This window comes from Podarcis filfolensis (assembly GCF_964270895.1).
Source record: "Podarcis filfolensis genome assembly, chromosome: 1".
Lineage (NCBI taxonomy): Eukaryota > Metazoa > Chordata > Lepidosauria > Squamata > Lacertidae > Podarcis > Podarcis filfolensis.
The window spans coordinates 85330069-85351704 of NC_139604.1; the positions used below are offsets into that span (position 1 = coordinate 85330069).

Below are 21636 nucleotides of genomic sequence, written 5' to 3' on the forward strand. Positions count from 1 at the left end.
TGCTTGGCATATGGGTAAATGGTTGGCAAGCATTTTCCATTTTGGGCTAGAAGCTTAATAGTTCCCTTTTGGTAAATATTTGCCAAAAGTCTTAAGTTCCTCTTTGGGTTAGAGTCTTGGTGTCCCTGCTTCTAAGCTAATGGGTAACAGAAACAATGAGCAGAAGAAAATAACTTCTGAATCCTATTGTGCTTACTATGGCATATGTCTTGATTTATAACAGAGCAGAGATACGAGGTGGTCAAGAGGACACAATTTTGAACTGCATTCTGAACAAAACTGAGTATAGAGCTCTGGGTAGTCATTTCCCATGATGCTGCCCAAGTATGGGACTAAACCATCTGGCATTTGATGAGATTTTCAGAGTTGCTTAATATTGACCCAGCCAAAGTCAATGGGAACTGCAAATGCTGAGCAGCTCTGGCCAATAGGCGCCACATTGTTGAAAGCTTTCAAGTGCTCTTACACTGTTTTATGTTTTCCTTCCTAATGATCATATTGATAGCTGTGTTTGCCCCTCACTTTCCCTGGCCATTTTCCAAAGACCAGAGTCAGCCCCAGGACAAACCTATTAGCTTACAAACTCGTCTATCACTTATTGGTCCCCATAAAGGAAGACTAGAGCTTCACTGACTTGTAAAGTAGGTCAGGATTGTCACCCCGCCCCGGTAGTCAGTGGTGTGGGTTTTCTGGAAAATGTTGAGTCTGCATTTCCCTCTTAGAAAACATCCTGAAATCCATCGGATTTAGTGTGTTTGATCTAATGCTGGTATATAGAATTGTAGAGTTGGAAGGGACTCTGAGGATCATCTAGTCCAACCTGGGATCGGGTGGAGGTGTCCCTCTGCTCAGGTCTCCCAACAAAGCTGGTCTCCTACAAGCCATAGGCCTCACTCCTTTGATGTGGCACCTCCCTTCTCCCTGCCAAACATGCAGGTGACTGGGTGTGCCACTGGTGGGACGCCTGCCAGTGGCTGCCAGGAGAATGCCCTGAATGGGACCATTCCAGAAGTGGAGAAGGGTAAGGGCTGAGCAAGCCCAGGGTCTGCTGGATCCTGAGTCGATTTGGCCCCAACTGCTGTGCTGGCTGCAATCTGGCAAGCAACCTTACTGCCCTGCCACTTTTTTGTGGGAATGTTCAGGGAGACAGGTGAAGTTATATTGTTTATTAATATCCTTCCTAACTTGCACTAACAAATTCCTTTACTTAGCAGAGTTTCACATTCCCCTTTTTAAACGCACAGCAGATAACTGGTTGCAGGCTTCTGTAAGCCTCTCACTATCATACAACTCAGTGTTGAATTGTATGTTCCTGGTAAGTTCCCTTATATCCCTCTTAAAAGAATAAACACACCACAATCTTGTGTAAAGTATATAAAAGAAGTTTACTCACACATTCAGTTCACGTTTGGATCCCTGAAGGCAGACTTAGTTACAAAGTATGTACATGTGGATTGATCCCATATGGGGATAATCCCAGTGTCCTCTGTTGGCTGCAAGCCAACAGAGCATCTCTTACTTAAAAGCTGCTCCAACGATGGAGGAAGTTAAAGAGAGTGTCAGCGTGCCTTGTCATTTTGTGTTACTTGGACAGGTAAGGTCACGCCCACCTCTAGTCACATGCAAAGGAAGTATGTCCCAGCCAGGAGGAAACAGGAAGTTTTCAACTGGCTGGACCAAACATTCCCCTGTATGTCCACTCTAGGAAAACAAGGAATGTTGTACTTGACTGCTACTTATGTATCTCATCCCACATTTTTGTCCCAGCTGCTGGGCACAGCAGGACTGTGGATGCAGTGCTGCTCCCACCACTCCATAAAACTTGGCCACAGTGGTGGCACTGGAATGTAGATTGAATATCTCAGTTCCCGCCCCCCAATAGCCAAGCTGAAGGGAAGTATTTGAGGAGGGAAAAAGAATATATCATTTGCTTTGAATGTTATATTACAACAAACTAAACATTTCACTTAATGTTTATCAATATTTTAATACATGGCAACTCAAAAGTATACACTTTGTTTACACTGTTAAGGAAAATAATGAAGGCACTGAAAACTGATAACATGGTAATTTTAGCCCACCCACGGAGGTCTGCAAGAGATCTATGAAATGCTCTTCATAGGGATATTCCTTTGAAAAACATGTATTACAACTTTGAAACTGTTCAACCTGAATGGCAGTGCTGTGCATCGGCAATGTTTACTTGCCAGATTAGGAGAATGGGGTGATTTGGGTGAGGTCTTCACATACTTAAATCTGATTGTACTTGAGCTTTTAAAGTTACTCATGCATACATTTATTAAACAAACCAAAACCAAGCTGATTTGGGGAATGCTCTGAACTTAGGTGGTGGAGAGCTGGTGGTCATTTGGACAGATAAGTCTAGTTTTAATCACAGTGAATTTTTCCCAGGGCACTGTAATCACATTGATTTGTGGAAGAGATGTTGAAGTAAATATTAATACTATGGCTGTTTTTCACATGGATGCAAGTCAATGGAGAGACCTTTCTGTAGAAGAGGGTGGAGCCTTGTATATCTCTGCCTACAATTTAGCAGCAGGAGGAGGCAAAGACCTGCAAATTTCATCCATTTCTGTGAAAAGGAAAAACAAGTTATAGTTATTCTTATATTTCCTATTGTAGTAAATGAGGGGTAAATGGAGCTTTGTTTTTAACAGAGATAATCCCATCCCAAATAACAAGTCAAGGCACAGAGAGGCTCCAAAATACCCCGGGCTGCTTCCCAGGTACAAGCTGAGTCTTATAGCCAGTGCACACCCTATTAAATGATATTTTTTGTATCCATTATGTTACTATAGCACAGCATAGCACACTCTATTACGGTATACAGTGGTGCCCCGCAAGACGAACGCCTCGCAAGACGAAAAACTCGCAAGAAGAAAAAACTTGTGGAACGAATTAATTTCGTCTTGCGAGGCACCACTGTATTAGTATATGCTATGTTATGCAGGTTTAGAAATGGAAACTTCTTCACGGACAAATATAGTACTGGAAAAGTGCTATCACCGCCCTGTTTCTTCTGCTTTTGGCAAGGAGTGGGCAGGTGGATAGCCCAAGCTTTAACTGCCAGTTCAAATCTCGACCACATTGACAGCAACCACATCTCCAACTTTATACACAGGGCAGAGTTGCCCAGAAAACATGGGTCATTGACCTTCCATACAAACATAGTACTTAATAGATAGATTTATAGATAACTGAAAAGCCAATATAGTTTCCCATAGAGCTTTTCATGTGCTGGCCTAAGACTGGGAACATTTGCCCCTGCATAAATAAAATCGTGATCCTGCATGTACTGGCTGCACATAATTTACTTGGACACAACTAGGGAGTTGGCTTGCACAATATATTTCTCTTTTGCCTCACACACCCCAACTCTACCCTAAGCACACCCCAGGTCCTTCCATTTCCATGATTAGAAGGTTCAATAGTTCACTCCCACGTTGAGGCTGCAAGAATAACTTGCTCCACACCATATCGCTGTTCATTTACCCTCCTGAACTCTTTCACTTGGCAGTTGGCTGCAGACAAGGCAGCCTCTGTGCTGTTTGAGGCCTGAGTAGTGAACAATTAAAAGCCAACCGTGTCAGGGATAAGCCCTGTGGCAAGCAAAGCTTTGTAGGCAGCTGCCTCCTGTTCTGCTGAGTGTAGCAGCCTCCTGACCAGTCCCAAGGCAGGCGCTTCTGGCTGATGGAGCTTTTCAATATCCCGAGAGCTAAACACATCTTGGCATTTCTGGGGCTCTCCCTGCCCTCCGCCTGGCTTAACAGAATGGCAGAGTTGGAAGGGATCCTGAGGGTCATCTAGACCAACCCCCAGCAATGCAGGAATCTCAATGCAGAATACCATAGGGGAAAAATGCTACATAAATGCTGGGCAAGTAGACGCCATCAGCCAAACATGTCATAGGAAGATAATATTGCATATTTTATACCACGGGGGAACCGCCCAAGACTGGGTGGCACCAGGAGACCCAGTCTACATTCTCCTGGAGCCTACATCTTTCTGACAACATTAGTCACCAAAATCTGTAGAATGAAATTATTGGATATGCCCCGGGCGCCACCCCCAGCATCGTCCCAGTTCTTGTACATGCTCATCCTGGCCCTCACATAACCTGGTTGCTGCAGACAACTTTCTTGGGGAGCAGAGCTTTTGATATCTCCTGGCAAAGTGACTGGCAAATGCCAGCCAGTGCCAGCTGCAATGATTAACAAGATTTAGCTCTCTTCTGGCACCAGACCTACATCCACAAACCCTCCGGCCACTCTCACTATCATGAGAGATGGATAACAGTCAGCATTAATCTTCTTTTTGTGTGATGTGAACGGAACAAGGGGGGGTGCTTTTACTTGTGTTTCCTGGTAAAGCACGGGATCAGTAAGAACTGTCAAGGAAGCACTTCCGGAGGCGGCGCGACCGGTAATGGCTGCCTTCTCCGAGTAAGGAGAAGGGAGCTCCGCTGTAAACGGGTCGTCCGCTACGGCGAAGCGGAGACCCATTCAGGAAAACCACAGGTGGCAGAAGCCTGTGGTCTCGGGACCCGGCGGGCGCCAGAAGCAGCCCCCAAAACGCTGAAGGGACCCCGTAAGGGGCTCCGGATCGCGGAGGGGGTAGCGGCGCTGTGGGTCGTTGCGCAAACAGCGAAGTGAAGCCGCGTTGCTGTTGCCGGTCAGCGCTGTCCTTTCTTCCTGCAACTTTTCTGAACTTTGGAAACTACAACCCGTGAGTAAATTTGGACATTGAAAACTTTCTGAAACTTTTGTCAACTTTCTGAAACTTTTTGAGAACTTTATGAAACTTTTAAAACTTTTTTAAAAAAAGTTGAAATCTGGCTGAAAACGGAGTGAGGATAAGCAGGAAGCCCATCTCCCGCTATACTGAACTTTAAGCAAAGAGCAGGAGGAGTGGAGACAAAAAGTTATGCGTTAACTAAATGCTGGCACCCTGTTAAAGCAGTTTTCTGAGTGAAAGACTTTGAGCTATTGACTTTTGCTGGTTATATTCGGGGTGCATTGATATCCTTCTTCTGTGGCACCAGTGGATTATAAAATAAATAAGAATCTCTGGTGCTGGAGCTGCCTGGATGAGCACCAGTTTGCAACTTTGGATACATTGAATTCAGGTTTTGAAACATTCTGAGTTGGAACTGGATACTTTGAAACTGTTGCAGTCAAGGCACTGTAAGAAACACTGTTTCGCTTTAAGTTTTACTCTGCTAAAAATAATACATTGTGGAGGCGATGGACATGGATTTAAATTTATAAGTTTAACTTGGATTTGATCTTTTCCCTGAAGACGTATTAAGCTCCCTCTAGAGGATTTTGGACTTACAGCAGTGACTTTGTTTTACTTTCCCTTTCCCGGCCTCTGTTTGACTATTGTATCTGGGACTCTGCTTTCTCATGGGAACAACTTGGATTGACCTTGGATTACAGATAACTTTGGAATGAGTGGCGCAAGGAGAAGAGGAAGGACTAAACAAACAACTCTAACTTTATCTGCAGCCTCACAGCGTAGATCTTCTGTGCCGGCCTTGCCTTCCACTTTGCCTCCAGACATAGAGGTGGCCTCCCTAATACAGGCAGGGGAGGGTGAGACAGAGGAGCTGCACCTGGGAGATATGGCTTCAGGGACAAGTAGCTCTGTCTTGGAGAAAATTTTGGAGAAACTGGAGGCTCTGGACAAGAAGGCTGATTTGCATACAGCTAAAATTGAACAGAACACAGAAAGCTTGAATAAGCTGACTGGACAAGTTGCACAGAATGCCCAGTCTATTGGAGAATTAAAGGAGGCTGTAGGTGAAAATCGTAAACTGGCTGAAGATACTAGTCAAAGATTGGAAGAACTTGAGAAAGAAGTAAGACCACTCAGCAAACAAGTTGGAGAACATCAGATTTACTTTTTGATGACAGAACTGCGAAACAGGGAGACCAACTTGAGGATACGGTCAATACCAGAGGTGGAAGAAGATAATTTTATTGAATTTCTAACTAAGGAAGTTGCCAAGTTTTGGAAGTTAGAGGAAAAAGACTTTAAAATTGTATCTGCTTTCAGGCTTGGCAGAGTCAGAAGGACAGAGAAGCCCAGAGATTGTTTGATAACACTGAGATCAAAGGAGGAAAGGGACAAGATTTTGGGCCTGCACTACGAAAAGTCACTAGACATTTTGGGCAAGAGAATTGAAATCTACAAGGACATTCCTAAGCAGTTGCTGGACCTTAGATCTAACTACACGGAATTGGCAAGACTGTTGAGAAGCAACGCAATTATCTTCAGGTGGGAGTTTCCACAAGGATTATCCTTTACCTACAGAGGGAGAAAGATCAAAATCAAAACAGTGGAAGATAGAGACAAGTTTTTGGGAGCACACGGAGAAGACCTCCACAAAGGACTTGGATTGCCAGCGCCAGAACTTCCAGAGGAGCCCGCCCCCTCGGATCCTCAAGGACCGGAGAACAAGGTACCACCCCAGAAAGAATAACCAGACCTATCCAGGATGTCTCTGCAGCTTTTGAGCTGGAACATAAATGGCTGTAACAGTCCCGAAAAAAGGTCTAAAATTTTTCATATTTTAAAAAAGGAACAATTGGACATTATATGCTTACAAGAAACACATGTGATTAGGCTCCATAGAAAGGTGTTAATAAATAAAAGGCTTGGTCAAGAATTTATATCATCGGATACAGTTAAAAAGAGAGGTGTAGTGATCTATGCAAAAGAGAGCCTTTCACCAAAATTTCTCTTTAAAGATGAAAGTGGAAGAATCCTCGCAATAGAAGTACAGTATCAAGGAGAAAAAATTTTGATATTAGGAATTTATGCTCCAAATGAAGGAAAATCGGATTTTTATAAGAAGTTGCACGAGACCATGCTGGATTATCTGGATTACAACAACGTCATCATGATGGGGGACATGAACGGGGTCGTATCAACAAATATGGATAAGTCACAGAACCAGAACATTACTAAAGAGGGAAGACTACCTAAGACCTTTTTTGAAATGACTGACAATATGGACTGGGTTGACATCTGGAGAGTTAGAAACCCCCTGGGAAGAGAAGGAACATTCTTTTCTGAAGCTCAACTGACTTGGACACGAATCGACCAAATATGGATAACTAGAAGTCTGGCACCTAAGGTGAGGAAGGTGGAAATCTGCCCCAAAACATGCTCCGACCATAACGCCTTGAGAATGGATATGACATTGATCCCAATCGGCTCCTTTAGATGGAAGATGAATGATGGCCTGTTTAGAGACCAAAGAATTGTAAAGAAGGCCCAAAAAACCTTAAAGGATTATTTTGAGATTAATTTGAACACTACGGTGGAAAAAAGAACTATCTGGGATGCAAGTAAAGCTGTGATGAGAGGGTTCTTGATTCAACAGAATTCCTTAAAGAAAAGACTGCAAAATGAAAAGAAAGATAAAATTCTGGAAAGTATCAAAGAGTTGGAGAAGAAGTTAAGATCTAACCCGAAGTCCCAACCGATTCTGAGAGAAATTAAACTTTATCAGGCGCAATATTCCAAGCTGATAAATCAGGAAATAGAATGGAAGATTAAAACAATGAAACAAAAAACTTTTGAATCGGCAAATAAATGTGGGAAACTGCTAGCTTGGCAGTTGAAAAGGAGACAAAGATTAAATACAGTAACAAACTTAGAGGTTGAAGGAAGGAACATTCAGAACCCGGGAGAGATTAGAAAGTGCTTCCAGAGGTATTTTAAAAAGTTATATACTCAAGGGCCACAAGATGAAATAGAGATTACACAATTTTTGGAGAGAAATGGATTAGCAAAGCTGTCAGAAGAAAATAGAACAATTTTAAATGGCAAAATAACACGACAAGAGATTGAACAGGCCATCCTGAGTCTGAAACAGGGCAAATCACCAGGGCCAGATGGACTGACCTCTAACTACTATAAGACATTGAAGGATTATTTGATACAACCTTTGTTGGAGGTCAGTAATGAAATAATGGAGGGGAAGAAGGCGCCTGAATCGTGGAAAGAAGCATTTATCACATTGATTCCAAAGTCAGAAACTGAAAAGACACAACTCAAGAATTACCGTCCCATCTCCCTTTTAAATGTGGATTACAAAATATTTGCAGATGTTTTGGCACGAAGATTTAAAAAAGTTTTAAGTGAGATAATCCATAAAGACCAGGCAGGCTTTCTCCCGGGCAGACATATGTTTACTAACACAAGGAACATCATAGACATATTGGAACTTTTACAAACAAACATAAACACTAAAGCAGTTTTAATTTTTATAGACGCGGAGAAAGCCTTTGACAACATATCTTGGAAATTTATGAAGGGGAATTTAAAAGAAATGGGAGTGGGACGGGGGTTTGAGAACGGGATTGAGGCAATATATTCAGAACAAAAGGCTAAACTGATAGTTAACAATGTGGTTACAGAAGAGTTTAAAATTGAAAAAGGTACACGACAAGGCTGCCCGATTTCCCCATTACTGTTTATTTCGGTTCTGGAAGTGCTCCTGAATATGATTAGGGGGGACCGGTTGGTGGAAGGGATTCAGGTCGGAGCGAAACAATATAAACTTAAAGCTTTTGCAGATGACCTAGTTTTGACATTACAGGAGCCGGAGTCTAGTTTGAAAAGAGTTCTACAACTGATTCAAAACTTCGGTCGAGTGGCAGGATTTAAGTTAAATAAGCAAAAAACTAAAGTTTTGGGGAAAAACATGACAGATATTGAGTTGGAACAGCTTCAGAAAGAGACAGAACTAAATGTGGTTAAAAAAGTTAAATACCTAGGGGTAAACATAACAGCAAAAAATCTGAGTTTATTTAAAGATAATTATGAAAAATGTTGGTCAGAGATTAAGAGAGACTTGGATAGTTGGTCAAGACTAAAACTTTCTTTGTTAGGCCGAATAGCTGCCATCAAGATGAATGTATTGCCAAAAATGTTATTTTTGTTTCAGACACTGCAGATTGTAGACAAGACAGAGTGTTTCCGGAAGTGGCAGAAAGATATTTCTAAATTTGTCTGGCAGGGCAAAAAGCCCAGAATCAAATTTAAAATATTAACAGATGCGAAAGAAAGAGGGGGCTTTGCCCTGCCAGATTTAAAGTTGTATTATGAAGCTGCAGCTTTCTGCTGGTTGAAAGATTGGTTACTTCTTGAAGATACGGATGTCTTGGATTTGGAAGGTTTTAATAATGCGTTTGGATGGCATGCATATTTATGGTATGATAAAGCTAAGATAAATAAGGCCTTCAAGAACCATATTGTCAGAAAATCAGTTTTTAATGTCTGGACAAAATATAAAGACTTACTGGAGAATAAAACTCCGAGGTGGCTGTCACCCCTGGAGGCTAAGGCTCGGAAAAGAGCCAATATGGAGGCCAACTGGCCAAAATATTGGGAGATAATAGAAAAGGATGGTGACAACTGGAAATTGCAGAGTTTAGAAAAGATGAGAGACAAAGTGCGAGACTGGTTACACTATGCTCAGATTAAAGAAGTGTTTAAAAATGACAAAAAGTTAGGATTCCAAGTGGAAAAGTCAAAGTTAGAAACTGAACTGTTAGAACCTAAGACTAAGGTACTTTCAAGAATGTATAACTTGCTGCTGAAATGGAACACACATGACGAAATGGTAAAATCAACAATGATAAAATGGGCGCAGGATATTGGGTATAATATTATGTTTGAAGATTGGGAAAGGTTGTGGACCTCTGGGCTGAACTTCACTGCATGTAATGCGTTGAAGGAAAATGTGATGAAAATGATGTATAGATGGTACATGACCCCTGTTAAACTGGCTAAAATATACCATTCGTCTGATAGCAAATGTTGGAAATGTAAGGAAAATGAAGGAACATTTTTTCACCTCTGGTGGACCTGCCCTAGAGTGAAGGCCTTTTGGGAGAAGATATATAATGAATTAAAAAAGGTGTTTAAATACACCTTTACTAAGAAACCAGAGGCCTTTCTCCTGGGTATTGTCGGCCAGAGCGTGTTAAAAAAGGACAGAACATTCTTTTTGTACGCAACAACAGCAGCAAGAATATTAATTGCCAAGAATTGGAAAACTCAGGAGCTACCCACTGTGGAAGAATGGCAGATGCAACTGATGGACTATATGCAATTAGCCGAGATGACCGGCAGAATTCGAGACCAGGGAGAAGAAAGGATGGAAGAAGACTGGAGGAAATTTAAGATTTATTTACAAAAATATTGTAATTTGGCTGAGTGTTGAATTGGATGCCAGTGCAGACAATTGTCTACCATTAAATTAGATTTAAGGCTGAATTATATGTCAAACCAAATTAAGATTATTAATTAAGATGAGTTAAATGATAATTTGTTTGAAATTAATTTAATAATGATGTAAGTGTATGCGGGAGGTGTGGGGGAGTCCCATGTAACAATTGAGAGATGTTAAATGGACAATGATAAGTTGTGCTTATCTAATATATGCTTTATTTGAAAACTTTAATAAATATATTATAAAAAAAAAAAAAGAACTGTCAAGGAAGGAGCAACCAAATAAAGAGCGCAATACAGCTCCGGTCCAAGAAAAATGTTCAAGATGTAAATGTAACAAAGTGACTTCATATGTAAACTCTGTTTTGTGTTCCTGTGAAACATCACTTTAGTGTGTGTCTGCCATTTCCTTCTAGCACTGTTGCAACATTCCCATTTGGTAATCTTACACAGAGAAATCACACAAGCAGATAAGGAAACATGACTTTATTCAGCAAACACAAGGTCTCATATAATAAAGGCATATGCCCGAGGTGACAGTATGCAAATATGCAGGGGGGTGGCAAACAGGAATACCCCCGGACATGTCATGAAATCCCGAACCGGCAGCGCCACCGGCAATTCCGCTCCTGTCAAAAGGCGAACAGAAAAACACAGCCATCAGCTCTCAAAAGTCCCACCTAAAAGCATAAGCATAATTCCACAACAATTTGCACACATGATTAACAAAGCACAGTCTTCCTGCCAGATACTTACCAAAGCTTAGCACCTACACTTATCTGTTATAGCACCCAATAAGACATCTCATGGAGGATTATGGGAAGGGAATTACTGAGGTGAACCTATTGTTTTAATGGTATAAAAATATCATTTCTCTTTTGTTTGGGGTCTTGCCTGCCTGACTGTTGGACTGGGTATAGCAGATTTTCTTAATAAAGATCAGGCGTCTCTGCCTCTTTGCTTCAATGTCACTTTGGTTGTCATCCGTTTCTTCCTCTCCGACCGTAGGAACCACCCAGTGACCTAGGGGGTTCTTTGTGTCCCCTAAGGACCAAGAGCATTAAGATTCTGTCTTTTTTATGTGGAAGGAAATGCAGGGCAGGAAAACACCCATGCCAGAGGACCAACTGGGATTCAAACGTTGCTGGGTCCAACAGCTATTTTGAAAGCAGGTGCCTTGCAGGAAAAAGTTTCCCTTCTGACTGTGCATTACTTCAAGCTTCAAAATCGCCTTTGTTTGTTTGTTTGTTTGTTTGTTTGTTTGTTTGTTTGTTTGTTTGTTTGTGGTATTTATATCCCATTTTTTTCTCTAAGGAGCTCAAGGTGGTTCTTCCCATCCTGATTTAATCCGCACAAGAACCCTGTGAAATAGTGGACAGTCCAAAGTTACCCAAATGAGCTTCCTCACAGAGCAGGGATTTGAACCCTGGTCTCCCAGGTTCTAGTGCGGCACCCTAACCACTACACCGCGCTGTCTCTCTTTCACATTGCAGTTGGCAAGGACTGGGTTTGTTTGCACCATCTATTTGCCTGCTCCTCAGCAAGCTGGCAAACTCAACATCCTGAGTTCCCCAGCCTTCATATTTTCTTTCCCAGAAAGAGATCTCAATGAACAAGCCTAGCAGGCAAACCTTCCTCACTTTGCTTTCCTGTTACTATGGATAACTGCGGTGAGTAAACCCAGCCCTCGTGTTCTCGCCTTCTTCGTGCTAAAGTTGCAGGAGCTCGGGGTGAGGATTCCGTTTTGTCATCATGGATAATGGAAAATGGTAAATCTCCTGCCGCCGCTCTGTCACTCAGCACTCGCTCCTTACAGACTGTGCTTCTCCAGGATCTGTCAGGGAGAGGGCAGCTTTGTCTGTGTTATCCAACTCTGAACAGGAATCGATTGGGAGCAGGCAGGGCCCCACAGCTGAAGAGGGCACTGTATGTGGGCAGTGGCACTGACCCCAACCAGCATATGTGCTCGGGGGGGGTGTTTCTCCCCCTTCCTGCCCCCATATCTTTATTTTCCTCTTCTCCTCTAAATTGACTTTGAGTTAGATGAAGCTGAAGCAACCCTAGGAAAGGCCAGGTCATTGATTGAAAGGAAAAGCCTTGACAGATGGCGGAGAGATTGCCACAGCAGTGGCAGCAGCAGCCAGCTCGGGGGAATCGAATTTGCTTCCTGGGCCGGCTGCGTGTCTGCGTCTCTCCGATTATTTTGTGTGGTTTTTCATCTCTGCTGTCTGTATCTCCTTCTCAATCTGGGCTCCTCCATGCCACCAAAATGCTTAGCTCACTCCATTGTCTGAGAGACTAATTTGCACTGTAAATCCGATGCTTATCTTACATGACAGCTTACTATGGGGGTTTATTGCAGTTCTTGGAGACCAGCTGAGCAGAGACAGTGAGGGAGTGTTTGCTGCAGTGAAGGAAGCACTCCTAGCCTAACACACTTTCCAGCCAATCGGAGAACGGTGCTGCTTCCCCCTTTCTGCTTTCTTTCTGGAGTAGCCATGGCTCTTTCCTCTGAAAATTCTCATGCCATTAAAACAAAAAAAACCTATTAAATTACTTCTATGCTTTGTGAACAAAGAGGAGGACGGTGGCCATGTCAGAAACAGATAATTTCCTCTTTCTCTGTATGCCCATACATGGGGAACCTGTGGCTCTCCAGCTGTTGCTGAACTACAACTCCTGTCAACCCTGGACACTGACCAAGCAAGTTGAGGCTGATGGGAGCTGGAATCCAGCAACATCTGGAAGGCCCCTGCCATACAGAGAACCAGTGTTAGTGCCTCTGTGTGAATGTTTTTTAAATTTTGTTTTCCAATCCAAAATCCTTTAGATGTAGATATGAGCCAACCCGGCCCACCCATAAGGCAAGGTGAGGCAACCGCCTTGGATGGCAGGATCCACAGGGGCAGTATATCTCTGGGTAGATCTCATTGCTCCTTCTCTCCTGGTGGGAAGAGAGGCGCCATTTTGTGGTCCGCCTCAGGTGCTAAAATGTCTTGGACAGGCACTTAAGCCGTTAAGAACAATAATGACTGCCATTGTTTTCCCTTTACTGCTTTTGAGCAGAGCCAGGCAAACTACAAAGCATTATGAAGCTTGGTTTGGGCATGACAATTTTGGAGGTGGTGCCATTTTTCCTGTTTCCAGCCCCCAGCTCAGTTGCAGGCCTGATCCTCCCTGAAGTGATAAAGGCTGCCACTGGGGGGACTCACATGACAGAATGTTCCTTTGAAGGAAAAGAGAAGAGTTTGGATTTGATATCCCGCTTTATCACTACCCTAAGGAGTCTCAAAGCAGCTAACTTTCCTTCCCTCCCCCCCCCCCCAACAACAAACACTCTGTGAGGTGAGTGGGGCTGAGAGACTTCAGAGAAGTGTGACTAGCCCAAGGTCACCCAGCAGCTGCATGTGGAGGAGCGGGGAATCGAACCCGGTTCACCAGATTACGAGTCCACCGCTCTAACTACTACACCACACTGGCTCTCAAAAAAAACTCCTTTGTACAAAAAATATATAACTAAATATCAGGGAGAAGGGTTTGTCCACTTTTCACTAACTACCAGAGATGGTAGTGTTCATCTGTGGTAGTAAAAATAACCACAAGTCTCATAGCGCCTCAAAGACTAATCAATTTCATTGTGGCATAAGCTTTCACGAACTGGAGTCTGATGAAGTGGACTTTAGTCCATGAAAGCTTAAGCCATAATAAATAGGTTGGTCCTTAAGGTGTGATAAGTTTCTTTGTTGAGTTTTTAAACAATAATACTTGCCCATCATTGTGTGAGGCCCACACATCTGCATTCTGACGTGATGCAGTCCAGGAAACAGATTTTCCCATAGTGACAACTAAGTTGCACACACAAAAGTGCCATGTTGACTTTCCACATCAGTGCAGGTGCAAAAATAACTTGGGCCTGCAACTGTGGGAAGTTAGGCACTAGTACCAACCTCTCCCTATAAAATGGCAATGTAGATGGCCTGAAGTGATTGGTGAAATAGGCTGACTGATTGTGTGGAACATTTCAGGACTGCAGTAGCTATAACTAACAGCCAGCTACTGCCAAGTCCAAGGGCTAATTTGTGTTGACTGAGCAGGAAATGCTATATTAGTATATTGCTCAAGCCTTGGAACTTGGAGGCTGCCTACAGCTGCCAGACTAGGGCAGCAGGAAGAGACATCCATAACCCAGGCAGTTTTAAATCCAAAAGACAAGACTGAGGCTAGATTCACACAACCATTTCCCGCTCAATCATTCAATGGTGAGACATGCATTGACCTGAATCCTAGAAAGCACTTTGCATGTATTCAACCTGCGGACTGCTTTGTATTTGGAAAATTAAACTCTCAAAAAGGTGCTTAAATGTCTTGATGTAGAGATGAAGCTCATTTTATGTTGGACAAAACCTGAGCCTTGTGACTTCACCTTGCTCCATGTTCTTCTAGTAGCTGTGGGTGCCAGTCTGCTATAGGGGTATATATGGATGGCTTGAGAACCACTACACCTCCCAGCCATCTTCACAAGGCCATGGCTTCGAGAGTCCTGTTTTTAATGTACAATACTGTACACTCTACCACAAAGTCCCCTGCAAGTAACAAAGTGGTGGTCTCTTCCCAAAGGCTCACATCCTGGGTGCCTGCTAAGACAAACAGATTTTGTTTACTTATTTATTTATAAATAAGGTGGCATGCATGCTTCTCCCCTCCCCATTTTATCCTCACAACGATCCTCAGAGGTAGACCAGGCTGCGAGATGGTAACTGGCCCAAAGTCACCTGGTGAGCTTAATGGCTGGGTGGGGATTTGAACCCAAGTCCTAGCCTTACACTCTAACCACTGCACCACACTTGCAGATACAAGCAAGGATGAGAGTGTGAGGTGGGCAGGTTTTGCCCAGAAGCTGTTGCTCTGACATCTCCAGGCACCCTGTGACGCATCCTAAGATCCTCCGATTCCATTATCTATTCAGTGCCTGCTTTTTGGTGTTTTGCAAGCCCTTTCCTCACGAGCTGAGGAAATCCACTGCCAGAATCAATATTAAATTCAATCACTGCTGAAAATAAAAAAGGGGGTGGAGAGACGTCAAAAGGTGGTGTGTTGTTGTTGTTGTTTTTGAGCTGAACTGTCAGTTTTTCCTGGCATATTAATTATGTTCGGAAGAACAAACATCCTGGATTCCTTTCAGCTAAGCCAGCAACTTGTTGAGAGAGAAGAATCCTCTTAAAGGAATGGTGACTAACCAGCACATTGCAGCAGCAGGCTTCCTCCACAAGCACAGCCTGGAGCTTGTTGACGTCTGGAGTTCAGAGAGAAGGAAGAGTAGCCAAGCAAGCGCCAACGACATACAGGGAGTTGTTCTCTGCAGACACTCCTGGCCAGGGTCAGTGTGGTGGGTGAGATGCTGACAGCATCTGATTGGACACCCACGGCCTATTCATATCCCCCCCCCACCTCCCTGGACATGGCTGGGAACAGGATGCTTTCCACTGAGCTGTTTTTCTCAGACTCCGCTTTTGTCTGTGACAGGGAATTCCGGCCGTGTGTGATCTGTGGACTGTAAAAGGTGCTTAAGGATGTCTCTGTTCAGCTCCCGAGAGGCTCGCTCTTCAGGACTCTAACAGGGCAACTGTGGTTCTCCTTGCCAAGGAGCTGACTAGTTCTGACAGGGCCTCTGGCCTGGGCTGTGTGGAGAGGCACCATTATGTCACATCACTATGCAGGCTTTCAGCAGGGCACCATTCATCACTGCGGCTTCCTCAGTGCCCAGGACACAGGAAGCACGTCTCACTAGAAACCCCACATAAACACATACACACACGGCTGAATTTAAACCGGGCAGTGGTGATCAGCATTCTCCACGGAGTGGGTGTGAGGGCGAAAAACCTCTGTAATTCTCCAGAGGAGAGCAGTGCATGATTATTTCTTTGAGGAGAAAAAGGTCCCAATCTGTATGGGAGCTGCAGCACCTCATCCCAGATCACTGTGGTTATTCAGCAGAGAGTGTGCAAAAGCCTGCTCAAGTGTTCATATTTATATTGGTTTGTTGTTGTTCTTTTTACTATGTGTTTTGTGGTTTTTACATTGTAATTTTATGTTGTGCACTGCCCTGAGATCTGCGGATAAAGGGTGGTGTACAAATTTTAATAATAATAATAATAATATTCCTTCCAATGTAACAGAGTAATGCCTGGTACTAAAACTGGTTGCCAGATTAATGCAGGGATGGAAAACCTGCTGCCCTCCAGGTGCTATTGGACTCCAGCTTCCATCAGCCCCAGCCAGTGTAGGCAGAGTTTGGGAAATATGGGAGCCATAGTCCAACAAGATCTGAAGAATCCCCACTTTTCATGTGTCCTCCTGACTCAAGAGAAGCCCACCCCCACCCCCAGGAGAGAGAGCCATCCCAAATGCACCTGAGCACACTGGGGATTTATTGGAATGGCTTATTCCCCATCCTTAAAGTGTGCAATCTTACAAAAATGGTGACACCCAGGATGCAGCTTTTGTACTGCGACCTCAGATCCATGAGTGGCCATTTTAAAACAGAGAGAATGCATAGAAGAAGGCATTCAAGCTGAAGGGGAAGAACCTCCTAGGGACACCTGGTGAGAGCATGTCACCTTTCCAAGTAGGAGGTCCTGCTGCAGAGATGGCACCTGTCCTTCTGCATCATTTACCCCACATGCTGTTCACCTGGCTTCCTCTTCTGCCTGCAAAACAGAAATGCTGCTCTCAGTAGCAGGTGGGAGAGGAGGGCGAGTGAAGCAGCCAGGAGCACAGAGGGGTATTTAAGGCAGCAGCTGCATATCCAGTACTGCACAGCTTTGAGATAGATGGCCACAATCTCTGCTTAAAAACCAGGCAGCCCTCCCTTCTACTATGGGGTGAGGAACCTCTATATAGCTGTTGGAACTCTCTCCTCAGATCACACACCCTCTTTCCTTGGGCTACTTCCCCTCACCAGCCTTGCTTCACATTGAGTGTTTTTGTCTTTCTGGAATGTGTCACTGAACTTTGATGGTGATTCTTGCTCAACGGGTTGGAGAAGTGTGTGACTATGCTAGAAACATATCTACTGTACCAAGGCAAAAATTACATTCGTTCCTCTGCCCACTTTTGTTTCTGGTGCTTCACAACCCTGGTTTGTGACCCCCCAGAAGGTTGGCCTTGGGCTGAAAAGAATGTCCCCACTTCTGTTCCTCTCAGAAAGATTTGAGTGCTGACATGCCTCACGCAAAGTGGTTGAGCCATTCCATCCTTTTGAGTGCTTCCATACAGTATATTTTTTCTCAGGTAGCTCTTTATCAACTTTGGGTTGACGTTTTGGTATTTTTAGGATAACCTGCAGTTATCCAGAGTTACTGCCACCTAGGTAGATAGATGCAAGCTTCTTCAACACACGTGAAAATGGAATACCTGAGGCTGACGCAGAAGTCTATACAAATTTTTCATTTAAAACAGGGAGACATCCCTATCTTGCTACTGCATAGTCTTGGCTAATGTATCCAAATAGCATAGTGCCAAGCAGATATGTGTATTAGCAGGTAAGGTCTTTTAAATAACTCAAGGCGAAAGAAAGAAAGAAAGAAAGAAAGAAAGAAAGAAAGAAAGAACGAGAGAGAGGGGGGGAAGGGTTTATGCAGAGAAAGCAGAATAGAATATGAAATCAGACATTTAAGAAAATAAAAAAGACCACAAAAGCAGTCAAAATACTGATTTATCTGGAGTTGGAAAGGGCTTTGTCAGCGGAAGGTATTTAGCATTACAATAGTTCCCAAAAAAAGAGAGTGTCACTGGTATATTTCAGGTAAGCATAATTACATACTCAGGGAGCAAAACAAACCTCTTTCACACAATATCTGGCAAGCTAGATTCCATGCAGGTAGTTCCCAAACCAAGCCACTGTTTACAAATTAAAATTATATCCTTCATTATGGGAGAAAAACTGCTTGTTTCTGTATTGACCTCATGAGTTGTCTAATTTTAAACTAGTCAAAAGAATTTCCATTTCTATTATCCAGAACTGGGTTTGTCTGGGTTAGACAAACCCTGAACCCAGGTTTAGACATCATACTAGGACAAGCCAGAGCTTAGCTCACAGCAGCATGGAAGCTGGAGACCTGGAGTAGTAGCAAAGAGGCCATGTTCTCTTTGGGAACCAACACATTTCCTCATTGGTGCTAAGCCATGGCTTCCCTTAGTGTTATGTCTGACCTGGGCCACTGTAAGCAGGCTGTAGTCAAGGAATGTCACACCCCATCTACAGCACAGTGGATATCATATATGCACTGCAAATTACCAAATCACATAGCAGTGTAATCCACACAGTAGGCAGTGCCAAGGGCTGGATTCAGCTAAGTAGGTATGCTAGCAGGAGCCAGTGTAATGAGTCCTAGTAGCACAGTGGGACCTCCCCCAGTCCCAGATGAAACCCTGTGGAGGCCCCATGGCAGTCGAAATCTTGGGTGGGGGAGCTTGCAAATTATCTCCTAATACTTTTTTATTATTTCACCAACCAACAATTTTAATAAACCAATTTCAAGATCAAATCAATATTATTTCGATCCATTGTTGTGGGGCCCCTAAAAGAGCCCATAGGCCGATGGCTACTCTGCATATTTGGTTATCCAGCATTGACTTCCCCCCTTCTCCTCCTACACTCCCCCATGTGAACAGGGTCTTCTCAGCAGTGGCTCTACAGGCTCCTTTTCTTGATAGTTCCATACATGCTTTTAAGACTCACGTTTTTACCGTGACTTAATATTAGACTGCTCTGGGTTTAGAATGACTATGCTATGTTAGGCATTTTGTTTGTTTTGTGCTGGTTTGGGTAATACGATACATGTTTAGATTGGCATTATATGGCTTTATTGTTATTTTCAGTTCTATTGTTATTTACTCAGCATGATAAATTGTGACAAAGCAGCATCTAGAAACCTCTCAAATACATTAATTAAAATCCTTTCGAGCAAGGTTTGAAAGTACCTCACGGTTCTTCCTCCCAGTATCTGTCACGATGAAGTGAGCTCTTATTAGTACAGGGATTGGACAAGCTCCCCATTTAGTTTCAGTGTGTCCCATCATGAATTTCTCTTGGCTGGTCAGAACATCGTCTAAGTATGCTACTGATGTATGCTGAAGGAGTGAGGCCAAGTACTGAGACACGTTGACCTTTTCACCGTCTGGCAGTGAAACATCCTACGATGCTGAAATCGCTCAGAGCGACCAGGAGAGAAGCATCTAACTCATTTTTCTTTTTCTTTTGTCTCTGTATCTTTCAGACCTTAGGAAAGACTGCCCACAGCCACAGTCTGGCATGATCTGGAGAGTGACAGGAGGCCTGTACAGCATCACCCGAGGAGCCGTGGGGGCAACGCTGGGGGGAGTGGCTTGGGTTGGCAGCAAAGGCTTTGAACTCACCAAAACAGCAGTGGCCAGCGTCCCTACAGCCAGCGTTGGACTAGTAAAGGGCAGTGTCTCAGCAATGACCAGTGGCGTGGGAGCTGTTGGCAGTGCAGTGGCCAGCAAAGTCCCTTTCACCACAAAGAAGAAGGACAAGGCCGACTAGACCCTTCCTTTTGACAGATCACTTAGTCCCTGACCTTCCTCACTGCAATACCATTTTGTTTTGGATCACCAACACATACAAGGGAGAACAGACCTCCTAGCCATGGCTGAGGTTCAATTTTGTAGCTTGGAGCCCACAGTCACAACTAACCACACTCACGCACCATCCCACGTAGGATAAGGTTACCAGATTTTTTTCAATGAATCCTGGGACACTTTTCAACTTCAATGGATTTTTTATGGGGCCTGATTTGTAAATCTGGGGACTGTCCCCAGGAAACAGGGAAGTCTGGTAACCTTAACGTAGGAGAACTTTGTTCACCCCATGAGAGGCTATGCAGGAGCTTCAGTTGTGAGCATTGTGCTCCATCTGTTTGGACACACTAGACAGAAAACTCAAGCACAGAGCTGTTTCCCGGTAGGAGACACAGATATGATCCTGGTAGGGTTGACCAAGGGTCACCTGGAGTTTCTTCTTTCCTTAAAGCCATCAGTGAGATGTGGGGTTGGGGAAGTGCTGATGGGCAGAGGGGTCCACATCCTTGCCTGGGAAAGACATGAGGCAGCAAGAAAGGGGGTGACTATCAGTGTACAGTGGTACCTCGGGTTAAGTACTTAATTCGTTCCAGAGGTCTGTTCTTAACCTGAAACTGTTCTTAACCTGAAGCACCACTTTAGCTAATGGGGCCTCCTGCTGCTGCTGCGCCACCAGAGCCTGATTTCTGTTCTTATCCTGAAGCAAAGTTCTTAACCTGAAGCACTATTTCTGGGTTAGCGGAGTGTGTAACCTGAAGCGTATGTAACCCGAGGTACCACTGTAGTACAGTGCATGACTGCAAACTGGCCATGCGGCTAACTGAAGACAGCATCCCCATGCCCAGCCATCTGGACAGTCAGCAGGTGTCTGAACCTGTGCAGGATTGACAGAGCCAGCTCTTGCTACCTCCTTGCAACTCCCTCAGCAGCCACTAGTGGGAATCTCCTGCCACAATCCTTACTAGACACATCAACAACTTTCAGTGGTAAAATAATTTCCAGGTTGCCAATCTGGTCACCCTAGTCTTATTTTTTGTATTTAATGGTTTGTAGTTCACTAGAGGTCTTTTTTTAAAAAACAAAATAAATGGGGAAGGGCTGTATGGGGCCTGTCCACACAAATGTAACCTGTATGAAGCAGAGATGCTGTGAATAAGGGCATCCAACCATTCCACAGGTGCAATACAGGAAAGAATATATATGTTTATGAGGCACCAAGGCAACCAAGTTATTGAGTGGCCTTGAATAAATATAAATCGTACTGCTGATGATGGTGATAACAACATCAATTTTCTTCTCATCTCTCTCACACAAGCCCACTTCTATCCACAGGTACACCTAGTTAGAATGAAAAAGGTTCCTTGTTTTAGAATTACTTCTGCCTTTCCTGGCATTGTAGGATTTTAACTATGTGCAATAGAGAGAAAGAATGTTTATAGTGTGTTTTATGATCATATATAGTAAGCATTTGATCAGTTTTCTAATAATTAAAGCCATGAAAACTGAGGTGTGACCCTGCCCATAAATAATCTACACATTATTCCTGACAAATCCAGCAATTTGTAATTGAGGTTGTTCAAATTTTGTTTTGGTTCATTGACCACGCAGGGATACCATCAACATGAAATGTTTTAGGCAATGCTCACTTATATCCTTAGAAAGTGTAAACCATGCTCATGTTTTAAACCCATTCTTTCCCCCACTTCTACTTTGCCAGTTTGGCCAGTGACCAAACTTTGCTCCTGCAATCCTTAAGCTGTTTCTGCG

The 21636-nt window shown here is 43.6% G+C and overlaps 1 protein-coding gene across 3 annotated transcripts in view; it reads left to right on the plus strand.

Annotated features, from left to right (window-relative positions):
- Positions 1–20419, plus strand: part of LOC310757724 (transmembrane protein 263-like) — a 299944-nt gene extending 279525 nt beyond the window's left edge. For all 3 annotated transcript variants that reach the window (XM_083603280.1, XM_083603279.1, XM_083603281.1), the window contains exon 3: positions 19548–20419. In XM_083603280.1, coding sequence (XP_083459406.1) covers positions 19548–19834 — 287 coding nt within the window. In that variant the 3' untranslated portion in view covers positions 19835–20419. The remainder of the gene's footprint in view (positions 1–19547) is intronic.
- Positions 20420–21636: the final 1217 nt, after the last annotated feature.